The sequence below is a fragment of the Triplophysa dalaica genome, chromosome 5, assembly GCF_015846415.1.
Source record: "Triplophysa dalaica isolate WHDGS20190420 chromosome 5, ASM1584641v1, whole genome shotgun sequence".
In the NCBI taxonomy this organism is placed as follows: Eukaryota; Metazoa; Chordata; class Actinopteri; order Cypriniformes; family Nemacheilidae; genus Triplophysa; species Triplophysa dalaica.
In genome coordinates this window covers 6,239,212-6,265,820 of record NC_079546.1, presented here as the reverse complement: position 1 = coordinate 6,265,820, position 26,609 = coordinate 6,239,212, and the positions used below count along the sequence as shown (strand labels likewise).

The following is a 26,609-nucleotide window of genomic DNA, read 5'->3' as shown; positions in this document are numbered from 1 at the left end:
AATTATTTTTTAGACTCAGTTTTATTTATATATATATTAATATGTATTTTGTAACTGTCTAACGCTGGGAGGGGTCTTGTATTGATAGCGGCCGGCCGAACTTTTAGTTTCCGGGTCAGCCTGCTCTGACTTTTGGATTGGATTTACATTCTGGACCTACATTTCACCTAGTTTTCACATGATGCACGCAGTTGCTGTACTTATCGTAAATATGCTTTAAAATCGGCAAGACTCTGTCGGTTATGTACGTTTGATATTTGTTTTATACGTGTTCGCGAGTCTGGGTTTTGTTCGTGCATTTTATCCTTTGCTTGGTTGTAAGTGTTATGTTATTTGCATGACGCAGATGTTGTCTTTTCCAGATATAAAGATAACGATGAGTGGAGGATTAGCACCCAGCAAAAGCACGGTTTATGTGTCCAACATCCCATTCTCATTGACAAACAACGATTTGCACAAGGTGCTAGGTTGCATGCTGTTCTCTTACGTTACATTATCCAGATCAGTAGTTCAAACTACTAAACATTGGCAATAATTTATAACTTCATGTTAACTTGAATGTTTTTCTATTTCCTTAAAGTTATGCACTAAATATGGAAAAGTGGTCAAGTAAGTGTTCTCTAACTTTGGTTAGCATCACATCTTTTAGTCTGATGTTTTGCACTGTGTCGAAGTGTGGTATGATCATAATTGTGGTATTTTCTAAAGGGTGACTGTTGTCAAAGACAAGCAGACACGTTTGAGTAAAGGAGTAGCGTTTGTGCTGTTTCTGGACCGAGAGTCTGCTCATAATTGTGTCCGTGCATTGAACAACAAACAGGTATGCTCTTTACCTTAGTACAGTGGTTCTCAACTCTGGCCCGAGAGATCCATTTCCCAGCAGAGTTTAGCCCCAACTCTGATAAAACACCTGAAGAGGCCAATCAGTGACTTCAGGAACGGACGCGTTCAATTTAATGTTGGGCTGCGCAGATTGTTTGGCATATCGCATTTAAGTACCGCGAGAGCAATTCTCATGCGTACCTAGAAATCTGCACTTGAACCGCTCTCGCGGTACTTAAACCTCATACGCTGATAGATTTGCGCAGCGTCGCCTCCAATTGAACGCATCTATTACTAAAGACGCGGATTAGCTTGTTCACGTGTTTTATATCAGAGTTCGGAATAAACTCGGCTGGAAAATGGATCTCGCGCCTCCACACTGCTTTCGTATTTAGACTTTTTCACCTTATTATCAAGAAGCAAACATGGATTGCAAGTGTTTGATTACTCTTGCTAATCTTTCAGTTGTTTGGAAGAACAGTGAAAGCCAACATTGCCGTTGACAATGGCAGAGCTGCAGAATTCATCAGGAAGAGAAACTACACAGATAAATCAAAGTGTTATGAATGTGGAGTATGTTTTCTAATTGATAAAATCCTAACAATAAGATCGAATATATGAAAGTATTTGTATTATTATAGTTCTACCATATCATTTACCTCCCTTAGGAAGTAGGGCACTTAAGTTATGCTTGCCCAAAGAATTTACTCGGAGAGCGAGAACCTCCACCTAAAAAAGAAAAGAAAAAGAAGAAAAAGCCCCAGCAGCAGCCCGAGGAAGTGTAAGTACTTAATTATGCATTTTTCCTTTAAAACTATTCCTTTTTCTTTAGGAAAAAAATAAGTACTTTAACTTCAGTGAGTACTGTGTAATAATTGTATTTTTTTTCCTTTAGAGAACCTGAGGACAGTGATGATGAGGGAGAGGATCCAGCACTGGACAGTTTAGGTCAGGCAATAGCTTTCCAGGTCAGTGAGTGTATTAAGCATTAATTCCATGGGTCGATTCACTTATAATGGAATGTATTTAATGGATGCAGAGGTGTTACATACCAATAAACCTTCAAAAACATTTTAAAATAACATTTAGTAAGTTTAGTTTACACAAACCTTAAATATTATTGTTAATCAACTTGTTGTTACATTGAAACAAACAAACAGCTTTGTAAACTCAGAGCAGCTTTAGATGACATGAAAACGAATAATTTTCCTGTTTAAGTGCGTTCTCTTTGAGATTCCAAGACTTTCTAGAGTTAAAGAGTTGTTTTATAGAGTAATATCCTACCCATTAAATTGAAATATACTGCATTTGCCAATACATTTAAAAATCACTAGTATCAATGATTGACTCAAATGATCACAATCACAACAGCTTTTTATGCCTGTATAAGCAGATTTTATTGTGATTTGAAAACATTATACATTGCGGTCAAGTCATTAGTAATGTTTCCAGTTAAATTGTTTCAATGGAAAATATGAGTTTTCTCCTACTGTTAACAGCAAGCTCGCATTGAGGATGAGGAGAGGAGGCGGCGACAGGTCACAGAGGCGGCGTCTGAAGCATCGACATCAGCGGACAGTGACAACCACAAGCTAAGGATCAAAAAGAGCACCTACTTCAGTGACGAGGAGGAGCTGAGCGACTGACTTGTACCTATATGTTCTCAAAACACATTTTCTCTTCTCAGCCCTTTTTTTACCCATTAAGGAGATTTTTTTTTATTTTAACTGTGTGTTTTGTTGAAATAAACATTGCCATTCAGGGCGAAAGAAAGCTGTAGTTATATTGACCCGAGATGGTGATTGTCAATACTCCTCATTCAGATATACAGACCTGTTGTAAAATGTATTATTTTTTATCTTGTAAATAAAGCATAGATTCCTAAGTTTCAGCATTCTTGTTATAGTATCTCGAAAATGTTAAACCTTTTTTTTTTACACAGCATCCTGTCATTGGTTCCTCAGCTTTGGCATTGAATAAAGGCATTTGTTTGACCCACTAAACATTGATTGGAGATAGATATGTCTCTAAATATACAATGCATTATAAAGGTGCTTTTTATAAGGTTTAACAGACTAATGTTTTGAAAATTAAAGTCGAATTTAGTAAAGAGCGCAACCAAATATTGTTTTTTTACATAAATGACCAATGTAATAAAAAAAATTTCATCGAAAAATGCGTTTTAATTTTTAATGCATTTAAGGTGTACATTTTTGCCCATTGAAGTGTTCATGCACAATAATTTTACAGTCAGCTTTCTGCTCAGTGAACTGGACTTAAATTCTCACGCTCAATTAAAAATTTGGAAAGAAGTGGTTATATAGATGCTGAAGGCGTTCTACTTGTCTGGCAGGACGAATACCTTGGAGTCATTTAGGAGGGGTAAATACCAAAGCCTCGTGGTCTCCCAACGTCCAGTCATTGAGCGGACACACACAGAGTGAACCTAAGCACAATACGTATGTAAACCCGACGTCCCTAACGGAGAAAATAAATCAACGCCGGATTGGCGTAGCCCGGTCACATGACCACCACCGCCGCGCTGTAGATTCTACGACAGCTGGGAGCCGCGCGATAGAACAGAGAGCGCGCATCGCGGCTAAGCGCGAGAGGCGGTCGTGCCTTCAACGCTTCGCGTAAACTTTCCGAAGCATGGGAGACAAGAGAAGTCCGACGAGGTAAAAACAAACAGAGAAAAACTTCCACGCCCGTGGCTTCAACACAGCCGAGGCGATAATCTTAGACCATTAGGCTGAGTGCGTGTGAATGAAAAAGACGCAACAGAGTGGCCACCATGGCGGACCGACTGTTTGACGAACCTAAAGTAGCAAACCATTAAAACCCCGCTTCTGTTGGGCGGAAATCGTGACTTTGTGCGCGGATAATACGAGATGAGTGTGTCGGACATTTCTACAGTTCGAGATGTGATGTTCTCTCTATTTGTTTTGCTTTTTGAAGGCCGAAACGGCAAGCGAAGCCCTCCTCCGACGACGGCTTCTGGGACTGCAGCGTGTGTACGTTCAAGAACAGCGCCGAAGCGTTCAAATGCATGATGTGCGATGTCAGGAAGGGAACGTCAACGCGGTGAGTACATCGCAGTGTTTGATTAGGAAAATCATATTTGAACATGGACTCAAATCGTGGCTGGTTGCCTACGTAGAAAGCATTTTAGAAAGCATACATGTTCCTGTAGCGTAGTTGCCAGAGCGTTAAACTCGCGGCGCTGGAGTCATGGGTTCGAGTATCAACTCGCATATTGTTCAAATGTCTGTTTTACATTTATAGCTTATACAAATGTCAAAGTAAATTTGGGAATCCTTGACACGTTCAAACCCGCGACGGCCGAAATGGTGTCTCATTATAGCCATTGAGTTATGAACATGTTTTAACAATTAATTACATAGTTTATGGCTTACGTAAATCACGTAAGAGACAAAAGAATCTGACATGACTAATAGTTTGGTGTATCCCTAATAATGCACATTATTTGAATATTTTTCAAGGTATTGTTACTTTTTTAAAGTAGATTAGTAGTTGCAAGGGATTGGCTGCTGGCAAAGCCCATAAGCAATAACTACACTGTACTTTCACATAGGGACACTGCATAAATCAGTGTGTCGCAAAATGATCTCGCTAAATGATTTCACTGTGGGCTTAGAAAGCAGCGCTGATTAGATTTTCAGAAGTCAAATGGATGTTTAAATGTGCCATTGCACACCGATTCATTATGGTTCAGTTAAATGTAGCTAGATGCAGTCATAGATTCAGTGTAATCTCCAGGTCGTGAAGGCCGGCGTTTTTGTAATCTTGATCATTTGCAATCAAAAAGCAATTGTGGCTTTAAAATGAGCATTTGGTAATGCCTTTCCCTGTTTTCCAAATGCGTCTATTCACTGGCAGTGACCCAGGAGAGCTCTAATGACCTCATCAAAAAAAGAACATTTAATGGGCTCGTATTTTCTCACCTTCAGATCGTCTGTTATAAAAATCCACTCTCAGGGTTTTAGAGTCGGTAATCATTTATTTCCCTTATGTCATTAAGATGAGATCAGGCCAGGAAGTAAAACATTTCTCATCGTCATTTCGCAACGTGGAAAAGAACAGATGCTTATGAAGATGATGATGAACCTCGGCTCTCACCAGCACCAGATAACGATCATTTTTCACGGTGGAGTGTTTATAAAGGCTTAATTACCATTGAGCGTTTGAATCGTAAGTCTCAGATCCATTACAGTTGCTAAATTAAGGTATCATAACAGAGCCAACCAATGTTCATTTTCATTACAAAACCGTGTGTGGGATGGCGGAGGTTTTATGTGGGGGTGGGGAGCTGTCACTCGTCCAGGTCACCACAGCAGCTGGCGTCCAGACAGCCTGAACTCATTTGCATTCAACGGCTTAATCAAGAACGCTGTCATCAAAGGGAAGCATCATCATGTCAGGATGCGCACGCACACGAGGACACGCGTGTCCATAAATAAAACCATGATTGCAAATCTGCCTTGTTATAATGCCTTTGAGATGGCCACAAATGATGGGTTTAAATGACGATGTCCCCTTGAATGTGTGATAGCTACGGGCCGTTAATTTACAAGTGACTGCGTTGGGAAAAGTGTAGTGTAAAGCATTGTTTGTTCTTCTGTTTGTAGGAGTTTGAGACTCGACTCATAGATTTGTACTTCTGCTTTATGCTATGTTTAGTGCACTTGTATTTAGTGCAACGCAAACAATGTGGCATTTATATTGATTTCTGCTTTTAAGAATTGTTCTTCTTGGCAAATGAATGCGAAAATTACTTGGCGCTGACGCATGCGTGCCGTCGAATAGAACCAGTGTAAATTTAAAGCACGTTTGTTGGCTGTCCCACCAAATACATTATACATCCCATTATAGGGCATGTCAATTTTTCCTGAATTGCTGTATAAAAGAGCAAATACTGTGTTTTCACAGTCAAACCCAGCCTGAAATTATACCAATACAAACTCCTGAGCAAATGGGCTCTGTAGCGTTTCTTTGGCATTGGCTATATTTGCTTTCACTGTTGATTTGTTTACCCGGTTGTTACCTCGTGCTGACAGACTGACAGTTAATTGATGAAGCTGGAGCTCTTCATGCGGACCATTTCAGGCCATTGCCTCACTGACCCCAAACCAGCCAGCAAACGTCTAATTTCAGCATATTGACACTGTTTGCCCCCGGCGAAAACAGTCACTCTGCAGGAGAGCGTATTATACCATTCAATTACCACAAACACGGAGAGAATGCCCCCCTTTAGACCGGGCCGTTTTTCCTCAAAGACCCTCACGATGACAGATTGAGCAAAGAAAAAAACGCATTACGTTTTGTTTTGCCAGACGAGTGTGCGAGTTCTATTTGTCTTGACAGTAATGTATGTCTGTGTTGTCATTACAAATTTAAGGCAGTCAGTTATAAATTGTTGACTTAACCTGTGCGCTCCATAGGGGTATCGCAGAGAGAATCCGACCCATCATCCTTCATGGATGTCGGCGAGGTGATGACAAATGAACGCTTTCTATTATGAATGATTATAGCGAGCATTTCATTCATTTTTCTTCATGGTCGAATGTTCGTGTGCACTGTGAATACAGTTGCGCCAAACAAATTTACAGGTTCTGCATTTCTAAACGCGTTGCTTGAATGACTTGTTGACTAACCCGCTTTGAGGAAGGCCGGTATTATTAGACTGGTTTCGGGTTCAGCCGACCCCTGGGGGACACATTTCTTTGGGGGGTTTACATAAGAAGCGTTGAAAAATGCCTAGAATGAGCGCAGTGAAATGAAACGTGTCAGAAGGCAAACTTGTAATACGATGGACTATTTTTAAACTCGACAAAGCATCTTAGAAATGCTGCGGAAGTAGTAAATTTTAAGTTTTACCGTGCAAAGTGTCAGCATGCTGTGAGTACGGCAATTAAAGCCACCCTGCTATAAATATATAAAATACAAGAAATAAATAAATAAACGAGTCAACCGTCGTGACCCATCCTCACACTGCTTCGTTTGAAGGAGCAAAGCAGCGTGTGAAATTCGCTCTAATTGCATGTGTGCAGAATCCCAGAGTGCAGCGCTGCCATCGCTCGTCTATTTGCCCAAAAAGGCGAAACTAATGCAGTCTGAGAAAGCCCTCCCAGCATGCCTCTGCCAAATAGACCAAAAGCCACATAAAACAGCCACGTTATGGAGTAATTACAAGAGTCTGTTATTATTTATTAGACATATTTCTGAATACAGTTTGCAGAGGGGCATATCCTGTGTGTACTCTCTGAAATGGGTTGACCTCATTTTGATACAGACACTGTTCTGGGGCCTCGATGAAAGCAGAAGGGACCTGGAAACTGAAGCCAGAGGGAGGCAATGCAGAACTGCAATGTTGGATTTTAGGAGACGCTAAAGGAAAGCAAATGCTTGGAGAGAACGGCAGAAAACAGTGTGGAAGGGAGATCTGGAACGGTGGGAGGCAAAGGACCATCTGTCAAACAGGGGGCTTGGCAGTGAAGAGATGCGAGGAGAAGTATGTGACTGCATGTTCACACAGTGTAGCGCATTAATCATGGTGTCCCCTCCCGTCAATTAAGCCCATGAGTACACAACCCTTCCCAGTACAGTCATTACACCATTAGACAAACATGCAGATTTGAACACATCTGAGAGGATCTTGGCTTGGATAAGAGATGCAGCCCCTTGTGTCCGTTTTGACACGTATATGGGAAAGATTCTGTTTTTGCATTAGGGATTCTTAACTAAGAACTTCTGTTGACATAAAAGCTTCTATAAAAGTATATATTTACAATACAGCATGGTGTCTCATAGCAAGTAGATTATTGCTCATATAAAACTATTATTGCCATTTAAAGTCATTAAAATAAATTATGAGACAACTTTAAGATAAAAAAGCAGCTGTGTAATAAAGCGGATAAAGTACAGTCACTCATTATTGTTAAACTCAATATGGACCAGCCATCTGTGCATTGTTCTCCTCATATTATCTCAAGGTTGCAATGGCGAGAAAGGCAAACTACTATCTAGGATTATACAGGGCTAAGTCCCAACATGCGAGACAAAGAGCGTGGAAGTAATTTCACAACTATTGAAGAGGATTGAGAAATAAGCAGGATCAGCATTAATGTTATTCTTTCCGCCAGAGAGGAAATGTATCACAAAAGTCATTCATTGATTTTCTCCGAGCAAAGAGCCTAACAACGGCGAACGTGAAGGGTGTTAAGCACCAACAGCCGGCTGCCAGGTCTTGACATGCAGAAGACCAGTATCTAATAATGACTGTTTTCATTCGCCCTGGGCTCAGGATCAATGCTAATGACCGGTTCTTGGCTGCCCCTCTTTAAGGCTCTAGATGTCCTAATTTCACAATGTTCAACTTCATTAGCTATTCCCGAACCTCCCGTGGGTTGTGGATAAAAGCGTAAACATCAAGCACCAGCGCTACAGATACTGAGAAGCTGTTCGAAAATCAGCGTGCCTGTGTTGGCAAAGAAGGCAACAGCAAAGTTAAAAAAAACAGTTGTGTTTTAGATGCTTTGGTTAGACTTTACGGTTCTCTGACGACATTTTTTTTCTGTCGTTGCCTTTGGTAACAACTGTTGATATTGTGATGGTTGCTGTGCCAGAGGTCGCGTTAACCAAAAATTCTCTGTCATTGACAGATTTTTTATACCATTGACAGAAAAATTTGAAGGCCGTCCGTCATTTTGATGGATTACAATGTGGGCAGTTTGTAATTCCCCTTTTTGTCGAGTTAGTAGCATCTAGTTATTCCCTCTTATCAGATTGTTTCCCATTCATTACTCATAAATGCATCGTCCGTTCAGGAAAACCCACGCGGGATCAGCGGAGACTCTGTGTGTGTATAAACAAGGCGACTATGACGGCACGCCACAGTCTAATTTGTTTCGCCATACTTTCAAAACAAACAACAAATCTTTTTGCACTTTTAATAATAACACAGCGTTGTTAGAGGTCAGTGTTAAGAGCATTGTGTTAACAACGCAAGGTTGTGGGTTCTATCCCAGGGGATTGCAAAATACCTTTCTATAAAATGTATAGGATAAAGCAATGCAAGTCGCTTTGGATAAATATGTCTGCCAAATGCGTAAATGTAAATGTTCATGGTCATGTAAACGCGTAAAACTCTTTCTTTTATTTCGGGGAAAGGTCATAAGCGGTTTAAGCAAAAAACGATCGGCAGAGGTAGTTTTTTGCCCATTACTCCGCTTTTGCGCTGCATGTAAATGCCTTTACCGGTTTAATCTCAGTGTTGTTGATGTGCGCATGTCTAAAAACGCAGTTGTAAGTCCCAAACGGAAGTAATAGTAAACTAACCTATAAAAGTCTGCTTCGAATCATGCAGTTGATGTAGAAACGTCAAAATGAAATTGTTGCATATGCAGGTACTGCGGACATAAGAAGAGATATAAAATTAAAGCTTCTGACCGTTTTCCCACTGCATTTTTAATTACCAAACAGACTATCGACGATGACGTCAATGCACGCGAGAAACCCGGCAAGTCTCAAACTTTCGGCAAGTCTCAAAATTTCGTGTAAATATGGTTTTCTGCGTAGGCGGTTTATTACTATGCATGTTGACACGTGAAAATAGGTTTCTTTTTAAGATATTTGATTTATAGCTGTTTATTTTGTGCATGTAGTAAACACACTCAGTGATATGGTTCCCTAACAGTGGTTTGTAGGACAGATTAAATCTATGGGCTTTTGCTTATTGGCCCTTACATTTGTAGCTTTTTTAGCTTCTCTCCATTTCAATTTTTTTAGGTTCTTGTTCTAATTGAAGCCATTTTTTCTATAGCATTTATAATAAATAAAGTTCAACGCTCATTAGTAAATTAAAATCTATGTGAACGTTTTAATACCGGCATTATTTGTGCTATGGACATGAATCAAATGTTCTCCTAATTAAAACTTCTTTGTTTTGTCTGGCTCACAGTAAAATGGGTGAAAACATCTCATTTGCTTGCATTACAAAGGAAACCCTACCAACCACATAGCAATATGTTAGAAAGTGAACCTCTATAAGAACACCTTAATAACCACATTGCAACATCCAAGCAACCACCCACGATGCCTTAGCATGGTGATTATCATTGAGCAAACTCCCGGCACAGCACAGATGAACAACAGGAACGGTTGCATTTTGAAACACAAAGCTGGAAGTTCTGCTTTACTTGACTTTGAATCTCCAGTGTTTGTGTCTTCATGCGGTTAAAGGGAAACCAATGAGTGACTTTGGTGCTATTTTTCAGCTGTTAAGAAAACACATTCTTCTCAGATTACTTCACACAGGCAAGATTTCTCAACCTAGCTTCAACGTTTGCCTGTTTTAACTTGCTTTTTCCCACGTAGTCCTTCTCACAAAGAAATTTTCAGTTAGATTTGAAATATCTCACTTTCTCGCCTCTTATCTTGCCTATTTTTTCACTTTGTCTTTTTCCACAGGAAGCCTCGTCCCGTTTCCCAGCTGGCAGCTCAGCAAGTCCCACAGCAGTTTGCTTCACCCACACAGCCCAAGAAAGAAAAAAAAGAGCGGACGGAAAAAGACAAATGCGAGAAAGAATCGACAATGAAAAAGAATAGCCACAAGAAAATGAGGTGATGCACCCTGATATAGTCTCTTGTTGTATTTATAAAAAACATCAAAATTGAAAAACAAAATATATAACAATGTTCATTAAATTGTTTAAATGAACTAAGAAAAACTTCCATTTAAGATTGTTGCATTTCCAAGACATTGTTATATATGACATTTTTCTGTAGAGCATCTCATTTAGTCTTGTTAGTGACAAACAGGTTTTTATGAGCACACATCTGAAATACTAGTCACAAATGTCCCATCTAACTCGGTGTACAACAAAGTGCTTTACATGCTACTGCACTAGCAGGTCTGATCTGTTTTGTTTGATTTCTGCCCCACAGGCCCAGGTTAAAAAATGTGGACAGGAGCAGCGCTCAGCATCTGGAAGTAACAGTGGGAGACCTGACGGTTATCATAACAGACTTTAAGGAGAAAACAAAGCCCTCCTCCAGTTCTTCCTCTAACGCAACTTGTGGAGACCACCACAGCCAGAGTGGATCCAACTCGGATAACACAGAAAAGGGGATCTCCAGATCTTCATCCCCACGAGGGGAGGGTTCATCTATCAACGGGGAGTCCCACTAGGAACCCTTGCATTATGAACGCTACTTCCAGTGTCCTGCACTCAGTGTATCTATTTTACCACGGACAGACACAGGAGCAAGCTTATACATATGATAAGACTTACCAAGGCACAGACTTGACCCAGCAATACATGCCATTTCTCACTACTTCCACAATTATAGAACCAGATGATATGAACCGGATGTTAACTGGTTTGTTACAATGCTCAATAGGTCAACTAAATTGTAGACTTTTTAAGAAGCTTTGATGAATACAGAACAAACTGAAGAAATGATTTTTGACATTTATGTACAGCACCAACGTAACATGTTAGAATTAAAAATCAGAGTAGTATTTAGGATTTAGACAATGACACACATTCTTCTCTTTACTTTTGTTTTGTGCTTTTGTAATATTTTTTTAAAGTCACTATCAGTCGAAGCACGTCCTGGGAATCAGGCCTGAAGCTAAACAAGCTTTGTGGTTAAAAATGTGTTGCAACAACTGGAGAGAATTTGCTAACGCAATTGTATCTGCATTCCTGGCATTTCAGTTGCAGCAGTTGAATATTGTAACTTTCATATACATTAAATGCATTATAGGGCGAGTATAAATCTATTAAGAAATGTGACCGAAACTAAACTTAAACAGTTGCTTCTTGCACCTGCTGGTACTTGTTATGGTTTTAAGGAAAAACCGTGAAAAGCAAATATTCATTGTTTGAGGATTTGTCCTTTTTTCTTAATTTTTTTTGAAACTTCATGGTAGATCGCATCACTTGTGCGGCAGTTGTTCTACCAGCATTGTTTTGTGTTAGATTATCTTGATATAATTCTGTTAATTCCACAAAAACATAACATTTATGACTAAAAATGAAAAAATGTGTTTGTAAGATGTTGACTTCATTGCCTCCCTTTATGATGAAGAGTGGGATATAAATATATTGCAGTATAGGAAATATCTCTTAATAAAATGCAAGATTTAGACTCCTGTCGTCAACAACATTTCATTTCAGGGGAATGGGAATTGAAGTTGTCTGTTAAAACCTGGCAGTTTCTGTTCTCTGTAACATGCATGAGCGTGATATTTATTGTGGCCTTCAAAAGGTTTGGGTTTTACCACAACACGAAGAGTTTTGCAATATCTAGCATCGGAGTTCAGTCAAATACAATGGAATGCTTTGTGTCTTTACAACTTACAGCAGTGTCTCGCAACATTTATTTCTAACAAGACATTTGTACACCAGGAAACACTTATTAGCTTTTTCATATCCAACTGAAATAATACATAAAGCCTGTTTTGCCGGTTGTCAAGAACACAAAGGCCTGTTCATGTAAAGGTGTAAAGAACTCTACAACTGTTCTGAATATTCATGTGACATGGAGATTTGAAGTGATCGGCTAACCCTAACAACATTTTTGAATCACTATTTTTAAGAAACATGTTTTTATTTGTTTTACTTTGCTTACTAGTGCAGCCATTTTACAGCCCAGTAAACATCACACCAATTCTACTAGATTTAATGGCTATAATGGGAATTATATTGGTTTCGTTGGAAATTACAATTTTTTGGGTTTCATTGGTGAGATGCTATCTGGTGGATGGGAACCAATAAAACACCACATAAAATCCTACTGCAGTGTAGGGGTCTATCTCACGCCTCTGGGGGGCAGAACTTGTTTGTGGGGGATGGTGGTGGTCGTCAGTGGGCGAGTACAGACAAATCCACATCTGAAGTGAAAACAAGGCCCATACTTTGTAAAATGCGGGTGTATGTTCGTACATTTGGCTTGTGTATGGCTATCGCTCTTCTCTCTTTGTTGTATGTTTTTAGTCAATACGATGTAGAAAGTTATTCGGCCGGATTAAAGGAAGTTAAGGCGCCTACGAAGAACTTTAACGGAGCAAAACAACGACCCGCAACGGCGGGGTCACACAAAGTCGGGTAATAGGATTATTTTGATTTATTTGTTTACAAGTCAATCTAGATATCTTGCATGAATTAGCGTGTTTGACGTACGGCATTTACAACGATGACGACTTTTGTGGGACGTGCTCGTTTACGCGGTGTTGATACCGACATGGAAGCGTCGTTTCTGTGTCAACTACTCCAACGTTATATTGCTAAGATAACGTCATAACGATAACTTATTGACTACCAAACCAACTGAAATAAACAAATATAAATATTGTATATTAAGTTCGCCTGCTGCGGTTTTGCCGTTTAAACGGGCGAGCCCTTTAAACAGGAATGGATTTTGATTGATTGTCAATGTGTTATCGCGCATCAGATGAAAAAAATGAAGTTATAAATACATTTTGTACGAAAACATGATATTTGACTTGCAGCAACAGCGGTTTATTATGGAGTCAGGAAAACAGGAAGTGTCGAACACATGTGAAGTGCACATGAGAGGGAAATGCACGTGACAGCAGCGCGTGTACTTCCACACTGACTCGTGAAACTCTTTATGCTTAAAATAGGTTACACTTACCTTTAGTGTTTCAATAGAAGTGTCGAGGGGTGGCATTACATCACGTCGAAGTAATAGTACTGTTTCAAAGCACTGAAACAGATCACGAGCTGCCAAATCACGCACACCTGTGTTTCAGGTGATTCAGCTTGTGGGGAAATGAGCCATTGTGAGCAAAAGTGTCCGTGCAGGAAGAAATAATTCGACCATTATTATCTTATCTGTAGCAATGTCGGTTGATACACATATTTATTGTTAAACTCAAAATAATAAAGAAGATCCGTAGTTTATTTGATTTAGGCTAGTAAGTGTGATGATTGGCGCACAGCTGGATGTGACTTCCTGTGATCTTTGTTTACTCATCAACACGTCTAACACAACACATGTTATCCAAAACAAATGTTATCACGTATAACCCTTCACATCTAGTGTAATTTGGGGGGAGGGTTGATCCATTCACCTTTATCAGCCAAGCTCAAAATGAAGTTAAGGGTTAAAGGAGTCACATGAAACTGCTAAAACGAGTATTATCGTTTGTTTTGGGTGTAATGCAATGTACACACGATTTAAGATTGAGAATCGCAGTATTTTCCACATACCATGAATGTTTGTATCTCCTCTTTTCCCCGCCTCTCTAAAACGCGCAGATTTTTTACAAAGCTCATCGCTTTTATAAGCCAGGTGTGCTATGATTGGGCAGTTAAACAGTGCGCAGTGATTGGTTGAAAACTGCAAGCGTGTCAATCTCACGCCTCTTACCATATTTGGAAAATCAGGTTCAAAGCAATTGTACTGACAGGTACGCCCACCTTCCTTGCGTATACATTTGGGTGGTCCTAGTCAAATCATACCAGGAACTGACGTAGATTTGTGGGGGTGTGGTTACACGAGGCATTTCAGGCAGGGGTGAGCATTCGCTTTTAGATAGAATGCATCTTTTGTTCCGACTCTTTCATTTTTGCAATTTTACGTGTCTTAAACTTTCATGGGCAACTTATAACACACCAAAGACACAGAGAAACACATATTCGCGCCATATGACCACTTTAATCTGTCTGCAGAGATGTGGAGAACAAGGTGAAATTAGCTGGACAGCATGAGACGTTGATGCACCTTGCAGTGGTGGTCTGCGGACAGAGACTCGGGGAAGCTGTCAACATGCTTAAGACCGCAGCCATGCTAAGCAGCCGTGCCATGAGATTTCACATCTTTGCAGAGAATCAGTTGCACGCCAATATTAAAGCTACAGTCAGTATGATTATATTGTTTAATTTCCGCATGTCTATCAATACACAAACCTTTAAAGATTCAATACTAGAACACTAAAGTCTCAAATTAAAAGGAAAGGTTGACTATTTCTAAATCCATCTTTCTCTTATACAGTTGGATTCCTGGCCAGCTTTCATTTCATTGAAATTCAGCTATGTTGTTCATCCCATTTCATTCCCCCGTGAGAACCATGAAGAGTGGAGTCAGCTTTTCAAGCCGTGTGCATCACAGAGACTCTTTCTACCGGTGAGTATTACTGTAATGGCAGAAAATGTCCATGCTGATTTACAGGCTTGTGTTTTGATTCTGGTCTACTCGGGAAAACAGCATTGCCATGCAAAACTTGACATTGGTCAACCAGCCTTGAGTTAGTTAATGACCAAGGATATTATGTTGGTTAATATACCGGAGGGGGACACCAGCAAACCAACATCCAATGTTGTCAACCATCCTCCAAAACACATGCGGTGTATTGCAATTCTTTTTTTTTGAGCAGAAGTGGCATTTAAAATGTTTGAAAAGGTTACAGTGATTATATCTGAAAATGCTGTACAGCTTTTCCTCCCAAAATGTTAAAAAACATGTAAATTTGATGCTGAAGTGGCAACCTCATTTACATAATTATGTTACCTGTCAAGATATTACCAGGCTATTCATAAAAATAACACACGTTTTCCATTTCCTGCTGTCCCTTACAGATGATCCTGAGAAATGTCGACTCCTTACTCTATGTGGACACTGATGTCCTCTTCATCCGGCCCGTGGAGCTAATCTGGGACATGTTGGCACAATTTAACGGCACTCAGTTGGTAGCCATGGCACCAGAACACGAGGAGCCTCGGATAGGCTGGTACAGCCGCTTTTCCCGTCATCCATATTACGGAAAAAACGGCATCAACTCTGGTGTCATGCTTATGAATTTGACCCGGATGCGAATGGCACAATTCAAGGTGAGGTTAAGACCCGGCCCACAAAGGGAGCGTGATCCTGTTCATTTACATATTGTTGTTCACAACCAACCGGAACCAACAGCTGAAGTTTACAGTTTGACCATTTGGTCCTTCTGGTCGCATGTTATTTTATTTTAGTCCAGAAGAGGGTGCCAAAGCTCTTATTACATTTTTACTTACATTGTTTACATTGTGGGACAACTATTTACATACTTTAAACCTGTATTTGTGTTCTTTCTGCTGTGTTAATGAACAGAATGACATGACACGCGTTCGTCTTCACTGGAATGAGCTTCTAATGCCTCTACTACAGAAATATAAACTTAATATAACCTGGGGTGACCAAGATCTCATTAACATCATCTTTCATTACAATCCAGGTAGGCATTTCTAGCATGAAGTTACATTCTATAGTTTTAAGGCTTGTCATGTCTAAATAAGGGATGTGTGTGTGTGTGTCCAAACAGAGATGCTGTTTATTTTCCCCTGCAACTGGAACTACCGTCCCGACCACTGCATCTACGGTAGCAACTGCGTCCCGGCCAAGGAGGAGGGTGTGGTCACGCTACACGGCAACCGAGGAGTGTTTCACGGTGACAAACAGTCAGCTTTTAAAGCTGTGTATCAGGCTTTTGAACAGGTGAGTTATCTGCCAACATTGATTTTGACTAAATTAATTTTTAGTCCTTGACGCAGATGCAAGTAGGCTTACGAACTCAGTTTTCAAATTCCGCAATGTTCACCACTGGATTCACTCTTTCTTCTCTGGCAGTACATATTCGGAGAGGATCTTCTACAGTCATTCTTGTCACCCCTGAAGATCGCACTGAATGCAACCACGCACACATACTGCGGAAAAGTTAGCCATTTTTTTACCAAAGGACTTGAAAAGTCTGTAAGAGGGATTCAGAAAACAATGGCACCTGGTGGCTGAGACTGACTCTGTGACTTTTTAAGAATCTGAATAAAAGCAGAAAGGAGTTCTCAGGAACTGGATGAAAGCGCCACTGCTCATCTGTTCCAGTCTCGTGTGCAATCGGTGGGGTGAACATTCAAGTTCAAAATCACACGCTGCAGGTTTAAACTCCCTGATGTGACACTGGATGGTGACCTTGAAGTTTTCATGACTTGAAGAAGTAACAATTTCAGTGTAACAATGAAATGTGCATTGCCACTGAAACCCCTTGACGGGCCATTTGCATTTCAGTTATTTATCCTGTTAAGACTGTTTTGAATGTATTGCAAGAGATAACGTTGGAAATACGTGAGATGTAAATGTATTTTTGTGTACAATTATTTGTTTTTGCCCAAAAATTGTGTTGTGTACTCACTGTTATGACGTTTCAGAACCAAATCCAAGATCTCCATTCACTTTACCTGTATGCAGGAGACCAGCTCATCTATCAATGAAACAAAGTAAAATGGTTTCAAAATGTTCATTTTGAGTGAGCTATTCCTTAGAATGATGTTCAAATAAATAAAATAAATCTATCAGTTGTAATTGACCTTATGACTTGGTTACTAATTTAATTTTCTCGTAAAGGTTTACTTGACAAAATACTTAAAATTATGATATTATTACCAAATAAAGTATCATTAATATCATATTACATTAAAATGCCATTTTGTCACTGTATGCCATTAATAATAAAATAATATAAGAAAGCAGAACATGCAAGGACTGCTGTAGGCTTTAAGGTAATACTGTAATATAACCTACAACATAAAATATAGTCACACAAAGCCTTTGAGACTATACAATATTGCCCTATTTCTAAACCTTAAAATGAAAATAAAGGTTATAAATGTGGTAATTAGTATTGGGTGTAATTTTAGTTAGATCCACTAGGGCACAGCATTGTTCAATATTGTACTTACTGCGAAGGTGAATTCTTTAGGACTAGCTTTTTCTCTAATACACAAATACCAATAAACTACAGGATTTTGCATTGTAACAGTGCATGATGGCAGATACAATTTGACACAGCAACTGAAAGTATACGACAAAATAGGTAATAACCAAACATGCAGTAGCCAGGGAATGTATAAAACGTTGACTAATGGACATGCCCGAATTTAAAAGTCACTGTCACTCAGGACATCTTGTGAAGTTTATTGCTCATTTAAAATTTCTAAATCAGAGGTATGTTGTTATTTTAATCACTAGCCATTTTTGCTTGGGAAAGTGTTGACGAGTCAAGTCAAAGAGATTGATTTTAGTGTCTTCTCATGAAACAACACAACAGCTTCCCAGCATCATTGTGCGTTTGTTGTTTTATGAAAATATGTTTTCATAAAAGACCATTTGTAAGTGTCTGCTTTCATATTGATAATCCACTTTCAACAGTTTCAGTTAACAGGCATGAAAGGAATATCCTAAAACAAAAACCCTTGGGTCTATTGTACATTCCCTCACCTGTATGCACTCCCATCAGCCCGTTTACAATGGATACCCTATCTTTGCTTTCCCTCCCCTCATTTCTCCCTTGGACAATATTTACCTCAAGTGGGAACAAATGGATGTTTTTTTCTGGTCAACAAAAAGCAGCCTGTGGTTTGGAGAAAGAGACCTTATCTCTCTCTCCTATTTCCCCCAGTGAGCTTTTCAATTAGGTAATTACAGCCATGTGAAAGGAGAATCGGCAGAGAGCCTCAGTGCATTGTGGGAGCACCTGTCCCCCACAGACGCCAATTACCTGGCACGTGAGCCATCCCATTGTGCGGCCGCTCGGAGGGGTCCAAGTCTCCGGGAAGTGTAAAGCCAGCCACGGTGGAGTCTAATCAACGGCCAAGCAGATTCTGTGAAACAGGTACAGAGGCAAAGAAATAAATGAGGCGCTTCTTTTTTTCAGTTGTTTATATATGCATTTGTATTCAGTTTGGCAGACCGGCGGCATGTAGGGGCTGCTTCATGGCTGGAAGCTTTGAAATGCATTTCTGGACTGGTATCAACAAAATGAATTTATTACAGTTTTCTAACACATTTTATTATGAACTAAGCAGTTTGGTGTTGGGGTAAATGTATTTGCATTATAAGGTGAAAAGTGTAGGTTAGGGTCCATGCACATGTGGTGCAGGTTGGAATATGTGTGTTTATTAGCAAATTGCTATGTATTGTTTTTTCGACTTACTTCTAACCCTACCCTAACCCCACCCTAGCCCTAACCCCAACCCTACCCTAACCCTACACCTAACCCTAAAATAACCCTAACCAGAAGGCCAAGAATTACATTGCATTGCATGAAAGTTTAAGTTTAAGAATGTTGTGTAAAATCTTTACATCTTTAAAAAGTTTAATGTGTAACATTATTAAATTACTTCTAGTAAAATATTGCTTGAGACATGCTTCTTAAAAATACATTCTTTTGAGCAATTTTTACACCTTAAAGTTGAAACAGAAGTTGCACCAGTAGTGCCATATGAAACATTTAGAGGCATATAAAACAAACATTTTGTGCAATAAAGAGATTAAAAAATGTGTGCGTTTGTGTTTTTTTTTTGTGTTAAATACTGCTGTTAAAGACAAACAACATCCAAAATTATGTAATTGTAAACACACAATAGACTTTATAAACAAGCAGATCAATTATAGATAACAAGACCCGGGTGAATATAAAACAATGCAACATCAAAATAAAAGGCACCAAACTGCTAGAAAGGAAGCAAAATTTTGTATTTTTCTGCAAAATAAGCTTATATATATATTCATTGACTTTCTCTTTTAAAAAGTGTTCCTGGTCACCTTAATAGCCATTTGCCTCTTGAAAGAGTGTACAGCTAAAGTGTTCTGTCTCCCAAGTGTGCCAATTTACGCTTCAGTCCGTTTCATCACGGAGCTGTATCGATTCAGTTTGAATTTGCTTCTGTTAGAGAACCCAATGAGCTTAATGCATATCTGTGTAGCAAGCTGATGATGAAGTCTATTCTTAGAGCACACGGTGAACAGAAACCTGTGGGCTTCAAAGTGGCAAAACACGTCAATGAGCTGTTCTCACCCAGGGTGATTAAATTATTATTATTGGAGCGTATGTCAAACGGAATTGAGTTAACTCTGATAAATAAAAAAAACATAAAAGCAAAATGGTTAATCGAAAGGTGCTGGGGTCCCTGTAATATGTGTTTTTATGAGCAAATGGCTATGTATAGGTTTTAGACTTAGTTCTAACCCTAACCCACCCATAACCCTAACCCTAACAACCTAATTCAAATCACTGTCGGCGTCTCACTGGTCATAGTAAAAGGTAGCGATTATACCACTGTCACTAAGGATCAGGTTTTACAGAGTTGTACATTTTTTTATTTTAAAAGACTGGGGTTTACTTGTTTGGACTTGGTACTGGGGATCAACAGTTTTGGACTAAGCAAAAGTCTAGTGGGGAACTCCATTTTAGGGAAATTGCTTGTACTAGGAGTTTACTAAGAATATCTAGTCTATTTCTGTAAGTACGGAGAAGAAGAGGTTAGCAGAAAGCACCGGAATCCCAACAAAACCAATTGTGGATCCGGACCGGTCAGGCAGACGATCGTTCACGAGACACACGCCGAGGATTGATCCCCTTCGGCGGGCCGCCTCAGAAGAGGGTGTCTAGTAGTTCAAGGCCGAAACACCCGATGACTCTGGGGTCTACTACTGATGATGTGTGTCTCTTGCGTATCTTCTAATTTTACAAACACTTGGGAGAATAGCTTGTCGGTGACTAGAAGGCGTTAAACTGTAGGACTCTTAAAAACAGGCCATCGTATGGCTCCTACGTTAGACCTGGAGGTAGGTCAGGGGAGACTGTTATAGTTTTTCATATTAGCCTAGTTGGCAATACAATGGTCGTTGGCCATTTTTTGAAGAATCACCTTGTCTGTGCTAAACCTAGGGTCGGGAGCCCTGTTCGGTTTGACCCCATTTGATGGTCGTCCTTAACAACTGTGCGTTGACCTATTTTTTGAAAAGTCGCCTTATCTGCACCAAACAACATGCATCAGTCAGTGCCTTTTTCCTTGGTCTCCCATCCCAAACTACAGCGAGAAGCTGTGGGGGACGCCGTTATGTACACAAGTTTTTTTTGCACCCGAACCCTAAGTGCGTCTTATTGGGTTAGAGGTTACCCCCGCTTATGCTTAGTCTCACAGGTCTGACTGTCTCGTGCCAAGATGGACAGCTCGGCTGCCGTCAAGAGTTAGTCTCTGTCGCATGTGCATCGGTTCTGTGAGATAAACTTAATACAACATTTTTTCAGAACAGATAACAAGAAACAGGTTTTGAAGAATCGCCTTATCTGCACTAAACCTAAACCTAAGGTCAGGAACCCTGCCCCTTTAAACCCCATTGAGTGGTTGTCCTTAAGTACTGCGCGTTAACTGGGAATTTTTAAAGAATCGCCTTATCCGTATCAAACTCTAAACCTAATGTCAGGAACCCTACTCATCATGACCCCATGGGGAGGTCGGCCTTAAAAACCTGTGCGTTAGATAGAGGTCCTTCGACACTCAGAAACAAGCGACGGCCAGTGCCTTTTCCCTCGGTCTCCTATCCCAAACTACAGAGAGATGCTGTGAGGGAGGCTGTTGTATTTTTGCACCCTAACCCTAACCCAGCCCTAACCCTAGCCATAACCCTAACCCTAAGATAACCCTAAACAGAAGGCCAAGAATTACAAATTGCATGAAAGTTTAGGGAATTTCTTTGTCCATGTTAAATTGCAAATGTAAAAGGGAAAGCGTGAAACATCAGTTTTTTTAAAGCTCATAAAGCTGTTAGCTAAAAGCAACATCATTTAAATTCGATGGTTTTCTCAAAAGAGATATAATGACGTCTGATATCAGCTCTGGACTCATGTGAGTGGTGAGCATGTTCAAAAACTGCTGTCGTGAGCGTTCCTGTGATTCATAGAGTAATTTAAAGCGAAAAGAAACATTCTTCCTAAATGTGTATCTGCTCACATAGTGACCCAGTTCATCTTCATCTAAGGCAAAGGTAATTAAACTGTCACTTTGTGATGTAAAAAATGCAGCAGTCACCACATCTTCTAATGTGGAGGAATATTCGTCACTTTTGGTTGACTTCTGAATGGCTTCAATTGCTTATCTGCACCTTTGATTTGTGCGAAGACCCGTGTCAATAAAGCATCTCCCCCGCTCTTCCGCACACGACTGCTGATGTTGTCTCCAAATGAACATCTCCAATTAGAGAGGAGTAATCATTCATTTGTTGGTCTAACGTTTGCATCCATTTGTTGCAATCTGTGTGAGACGACTCTTTGTACCTTGAGGGAAATCTAACGTCTAATCACTATATGAGAATAATTATGCCTCCTTTGCATTTTACTGATAAACTCATCATAATTTGGCACCGGGCCCTTAGGAAACAGGGCTCCATCAAATGCGAGACAAGACTGATTAAAAACAGATAAGACGGCAACGTGAATTGTAAGAAATGTTGTGGATTCAGACTTGCGAATTTGCTGTCGTTTAAAGTACTTCACAAGTTTAGCGTTTAGATATTTTGTTTCGCAATGCGATTGACTCAAGCACACAAACAATAACATGGGAATTAATTGTTTTTTTTGTATTCGTTTTGTGCTCGGATACAAAACCTAAAAGACTCACAAATGCTTTTGTTTTGCTTTGTTACCATAGCGCGGCACTGGCTTCCTTTGTATTTCCCCCGAACCGGAGCTACAACCCGTCTTCCCCTCATTAAATCATAAATGAATAGGAAACAATTGAGCTATAACTGATAGGCCCCCTTTTTTCATTCCCGTATACTCTCTTTATCAGATGCGCAGTCACAAAAATCACAATAGTTGTCTTTTTACGCCACCTTTTCAGCTCATTCAAGCGTGTACTGTCACCATTGTTCTGGCCCAGGCCTGATAAAACACAGATAATGTTAACCGGTTATCACATTCGCAGGAAAGAGGGCAAAATAAAAGACCCAAGACGGCCATTGAATTAGCGACTTTGATGAATCGTCGTTCGGAACGCTAGAGATTAGCATACTGATTGGACTGATTATTCGTAATTGCAGTTGGAAGTGAAAGGAGGCCACGCCTGATCGCGGTGGTTTCCGTTCCAACCCTCTGAAATCACGAGCTGCCTCTATGGATGCTGAATTAATCTTTTCTCCTGCTTGCAAAGATTCCAATCGAGAGGTTTTGCTTCACAAATTCAATCACAGAACACACAGACAGCAGAAGATCTTCTTTATATTGAGCACGCACACTTCAGGTCTTCCGTAGGGTAGGCGAGATATGAGACGTATGTGAAGTTGTTTGGGAATGGCTGCGAGTAAGTACGTCCACCTGAGGCAGCGCACATGTCCTTCAAAACCATCTGCCAACATTTGCAACAGCTAATTAATTTGTCCTTCACAGAATGCGCCAGTATAGACGAGGGAATACAGATCCTGACAGATGCACGAGACGCCAGTTCTGACGCCCAGGGGGACGCCGTGTAGCGTCTGGAGGATTTCAAGACACCTACTAAGATTAATCAATCTTGATAGTGGAGCATGGAGATATTTTGAGGAAAATGGAACAAGCAAGATGTTGACACACTGAAAACTGAAAGCTAATACTTCAGGATTGGATGCATTTGCTTGTGTTTTAACACATACCACAAGATATCGTATCTTTGTAAATTTTGAATGAATGATGTTTAACAGGCTGTGAATTGAAATAAAACCTTGGGAGACTTTGATTTATCGCATTCGGGCAACTGCAAGTTGTTGGAAAAGTTTTGTCCCCTTCGGGGTTCGGTAAGAGGACAGAAACCACACGTGAGAGAAATTCAAAGTCAGATGGATTGAATCATTGGGAAATGTATACATTTTTAAAGTCATTAAGATCTAGTTTGAGAACGGCAGGTATTAATGTTACACGCACAGCGTGGAAAGACCCCTGTCTGGATGCAATACATCACTGCCACATACTTAAGTCACACACTTAAGAGCATTAAATATTGACAAAGGTTACAATTGATGTGCATACCAATTCAAGAAAGCCCCGTAAGAATTTTCCTCGACAGAATCACGCATCCGCACATACGCAGTAGATTTAATGCTTCTCTGTATCTAGGTCTTTCTATTTTTGCCGGTTTTGCTTCTGCAGCACATTTTCCTGAATAATTGCTCCCATTCTGGTTATGAGCAACACTCGCAGATAGCTGAGTGGTTGTTGGAAGCACACACTCAGTGCATTGAGGTCAAAGAATGCCCAGACTTTATTCCGGCGCAAAATGATTTATTTGGAACACCTCGCCCTTAAAAGACTTTTACTGTAAGGATCAGGGCTGCCATTGCATTGGCAAGGAAAGCGGAAACAAACTCCACAAGAGCACAGAGAGGAAGGCAATATAATCACATGTTCACCTGAACTTTATTTTTCAACTATTTTCTTATCTGCCTACCCAAGTTTGTGAAACATGATCATGTGAAACAACTTATCACTACTTATGCTTCTAATATAAGATCCTATAATAGAACAGACATTGAATCTGCCCAACAAACTCAATTCTCTAACAAAACGTGAAGATTGTTTCTTTCTCCTGTGCTCTCCTGACGGAAGAACAAACGCTCTACAAGTTTCAGGTTTAATCAATTGAGAAATCAAAGCGGGTAGTCACATGACTGGGCAAAGCCCAATGGTATGAGCAGGTAGCCAACATGTGCACCAACCTCATCACCATGGTCATAAATACATTTATTCCTATTCTTTCTATTTCGGTTTAATTGTATTGTTTTTATTTGTGTTTTGTTAGTTTGTTGCATTTAAAAATATATATTTCTGTTACCTGTCACGAAGAGAACGGTCACACGCTCGTTCATCGAAGAAATAGCTTACCTATTACATATGCTATGCACCTTCAGATTACTGATTTAAATTTGATTTTCTGCGAGACACCAATTTTTTTTTTCCATGAGCCACTTAGCACTTTAGTCTTAAGTGGCTTAAATGTAAAGTACACAAGTCGGGAGCCAAAATTATGTGGATTTATTTGGCGCCAGAGAGCGTTCGATACAGCGTTGGATGCGCAAAAGCAAGTGTGTCATTTGTTGATCTTCTTGGATCAACTGACTTTGGTTATGATTCCAATCACAAACACTTTTATTGAGTTTAATTAGCTAAATCAATATCTGCATGTAGGCCTGTTTATCTTGCTGTCTGCTGATCTGATTAGCTTGCACACAAAGTGGCCGGTGGTTCACATACACACTCGCGTTCTCTCCTGAAATGAATCTTTTATTGATCACAGAAGAGCATGTCTGACGCTTGCATTATACATATTGCAGTTTGTGCACTTTAGAGAGCTTTAACACTTTGTTCATTGTAGATAAAAGTGGCATATTTCATTGAAATTCCTCTTTGTTTCCAGAAGAATAATGATGTTTTGGTGCAACGGCTTCTCAAAATGTATTAAGCATACTTTTGATTTGCTGATATGTTGATTCCAATGGCAATGGCATGCACTGGTTTGAAATAAATCACTAACATCATGGTGTTTGCAATGAAACTCCGGGAACGGGAATTCTGTTTCTCATAAAGTCTGAACAAGCCATTTCAATCTTCTTGAGTGTGTTTCTTAATTTATTTTCATTTTTCCACAGCTTCAAAGGGATTTCAAAAGGATTTACGTAAGAGTAGCACCATCTGTGCCCCACGGAACAGTCGGCTGTCAGACCTCGCACCACCATAGGGAAGGTTTTTTTTTTCAAAAAAGTGGAAGACCAACCAGATTCATGTTTATAAAATAAGTCTCACTTAACCAAAAACACTTACAAAGGAGTGTCGGATTTGGAGGAGAAAGGAAACCATATGGCCGATTGGCACGGGCCATTTCATGTTTACTAGATTCTCCACTCAGAATATTGAGCAAAATTAACAATGTGCACCACTCTAAAGAATGTAATTTTTTAAAGAAAACGAAAAACATTATATGAATTCTGTAAATGTTTGGATGATGTATAGAGTAATTTAAATCAATATTTTGAACAGAAAATGTAAATGTTTAAATAAAAGGGCATCTTTAAAGGCATGGTGGGTGATCCTGTTCAGAAACATTTCTTGTCATGTTGGATGGAAATCTTGCATAATTATTAGCAAAGAATTAATATCACATCAGTGAAAGCAGAGCACAAATTTGCTAAACATTTTCTGACTGTCATGTAATCCAGCTGAGGTTCTCAGCGGAAATCTTTGGACAGAATTTTCAGGAGTTATATAACAATGAGAAAAGGATTGATTAGATGTAACTAGAACTCTAGTAGCTCTCACCTGTGCTGGATCATGCTGCTCCAGATAAAACAAAGGCTTTTAGCTACATATCCTCTGTAAAGAGAGAGAGAGAGAGATATGAATTAAAAGCTTTAAAAGGAGACCACTTTTCCACTTGGAGGCTAATTGCTTCACATTCAGTTTAAAATAAAACAAATTTAGAAGTAAACCTAGCATTATTGTGATTTTTACAAAGAAACGGTTTATGACTGAGAAAACTGTGTGTGTGTGCTGTCGGCTCAACTTATTATCAAGCTCTCACGTTTTCACTGCCAAAACCTTCCTAAAACAGCACCTTAACAAACCAATGAGTGTTGCGGGGGTTGATGGGAAGTGTGTAGTGTACCTGCTGAGATCCAACCGCTCAGGCAATATGGACCTCAAAATGCATTCCTAGATGTAAAGAGTTTAATTACATGCAAACTTTTAGGTTCTTTAAGGAATAGTTCAGCCAAAAAATATGTCACCAAGGAGTGCGTTTACATGCACAGTCTTACTCCGATTAAGCTTAATAAACTGATAACGCTAAATGCGTAAAACGGTTTTCTTTTATCGGGGAGAGCTCATAAACAGCGTAAGCAAAACCTGCTCGGCGGAGGTAGTTTTTTGTCCATTACTCCGCTTTTACGCTGCATGTAAA

General features: G+C 39.7%; 3 protein-coding genes and 1 long non-coding RNA gene across 6 annotated transcripts; 3 read left to right on the top strand and 1 right to left on the bottom strand.

The window, feature by feature from the left end:
• Positions 1–118: 118 nt before the first annotated feature.
• On the top strand, positions 119–2,825 carry zcrb1 (zinc finger CCHC-type and RNA binding motif 1). Of its 2 annotated transcripts, none has more exons than XM_056748676.1 (8): positions 119–244; positions 363–460; positions 581–609; positions 709–820; positions 1,288–1,395; positions 1,491–1,603; positions 1,718–1,790; positions 2,322–2,825. In XM_056748676.1, exons 2-8 carry the CDS (start codon positions 377–379, stop codon positions 2,466–2,468), a joined length of 666 nt encoding a protein of 221 aa, XP_056604654.1. In that variant the 5' UTR covers positions 119–244; positions 363–376; the 3' UTR covers positions 2,469–2,825. The 2 variants fall into 2 exon arrangements, with proteins under 2 accessions (XP_056604654.1, XP_056604655.1); XM_056748677.1 differs by having other exon boundaries at positions 120–205.
• A 515-nt stretch (positions 2,826–3,340) lies between these two features.
• yaf2 (YY1 associated factor 2) lies at positions 3,341–11,997 on the top strand. 2 transcript variants are annotated; one of them, XM_056748708.1, is made up of 5 exons: positions 3,341–3,500; positions 3,781–3,906; positions 7,136–7,354; positions 10,312–10,464; positions 10,789–11,997. In XM_056748708.1, exons 1-5 carry the CDS (start codon positions 3,475–3,477, stop codon positions 11,030–11,032), a joined length of 768 nt encoding a protein of 255 aa, XP_056604686.1. In that variant the 5' UTR covers positions 3,341–3,474; the 3' UTR covers positions 11,033–11,997. The 2 variants fall into 2 exon arrangements, with proteins under 2 accessions (XP_056604686.1, XP_056604687.1); XM_056748709.1 differs by lacking the exon at positions 7,136–7,354.
• Positions 11,998–12,390: 393 nt separating this feature from the next.
• Positions 12,391–17,141, top strand: gxylt1b (glucoside xylosyltransferase 1b). Its single transcript, XM_056748466.1, has 7 exons — positions 12,391–12,956; positions 14,547–14,733; positions 14,869–15,000; positions 15,453–15,704; positions 15,961–16,084; positions 16,172–16,344; positions 16,477–17,141. Exons 1-7 carry the CDS (start codon positions 12,613–12,615, stop codon positions 16,636–16,638), a joined length of 1,374 nt encoding a protein of 457 aa, XP_056604444.1. The 5' UTR covers positions 12,391–12,612; the 3' UTR covers positions 16,639–17,141.
• On the bottom strand, positions 17,013–26,609 carry LOC130420922 (uncharacterized). Its single transcript, XR_008906734.1, has 4 exons — positions 26,316–26,609; positions 25,970–26,023; positions 18,401–18,503; positions 17,013–17,104 (listed from the first exon to the last, which is right to left on the bottom strand). It is a non-coding gene; the product is annotated as an uncharacterized LOC130420922 (long non-coding RNA).

Bases quoted from the DNA above. Each gene is read 5' to 3' on its own strand.
- zcrb1 (XM_056748676.1), top strand. From the start codon at position 377: ATGAGTGGAGGATTAGCACCCAGCAAAAGCACGGTTTATGTGTCCAAC. The intron at 821-1,287 runs GTATGCTCTTTA...CTAATCTTTCAG, and splicing joins GTGCATTGAACAACAAACAG to TTGTTTGGAAGAACAGTGAA. The intron at 1,791-2,321 runs GTCAGTGAGTGT...TACTGTTAACAG, and splicing joins GTCAGGCAATAGCTTTCCAG to CAAGCTCGCATTGAGGATGA.
- yaf2 (XM_056748708.1), top strand. From the start codon at position 3,475: ATGGGAGACAAGAGAAGTCCGACGAG. The intron at 3,501-3,780 runs GTAAAAACAAAC...TGCTTTTTGAAG, and splicing joins GACAAGAGAAGTCCGACGAG to GCCGAAACGGCAAGCGAAGC. The intron at 10,465-10,788 runs GTGATGCACCCT...TCTGCCCCACAG, and splicing joins AATAGCCACAAGAAAATGAG to GCCCAGGTTAAAAAATGTGG.
- gxylt1b (XM_056748466.1), top strand. From the start codon at position 12,613: ATGGGAACCAATAAAACACCACATAAAATCCTACTGCAGTGTAGGGGT. The intron at 12,957-14,546 runs GTAATAGGATTA...ATCTGTCTGCAG, and splicing joins GCGGGGTCACACAAAGTCGG to AGATGTGGAGAACAAGGTGA. The intron at 14,734-14,868 runs GTCAGTATGATT...TCTCTTATACAG, and splicing joins ACGCCAATATTAAAGCTACA to TTGGATTCCTGGCCAGCTTT.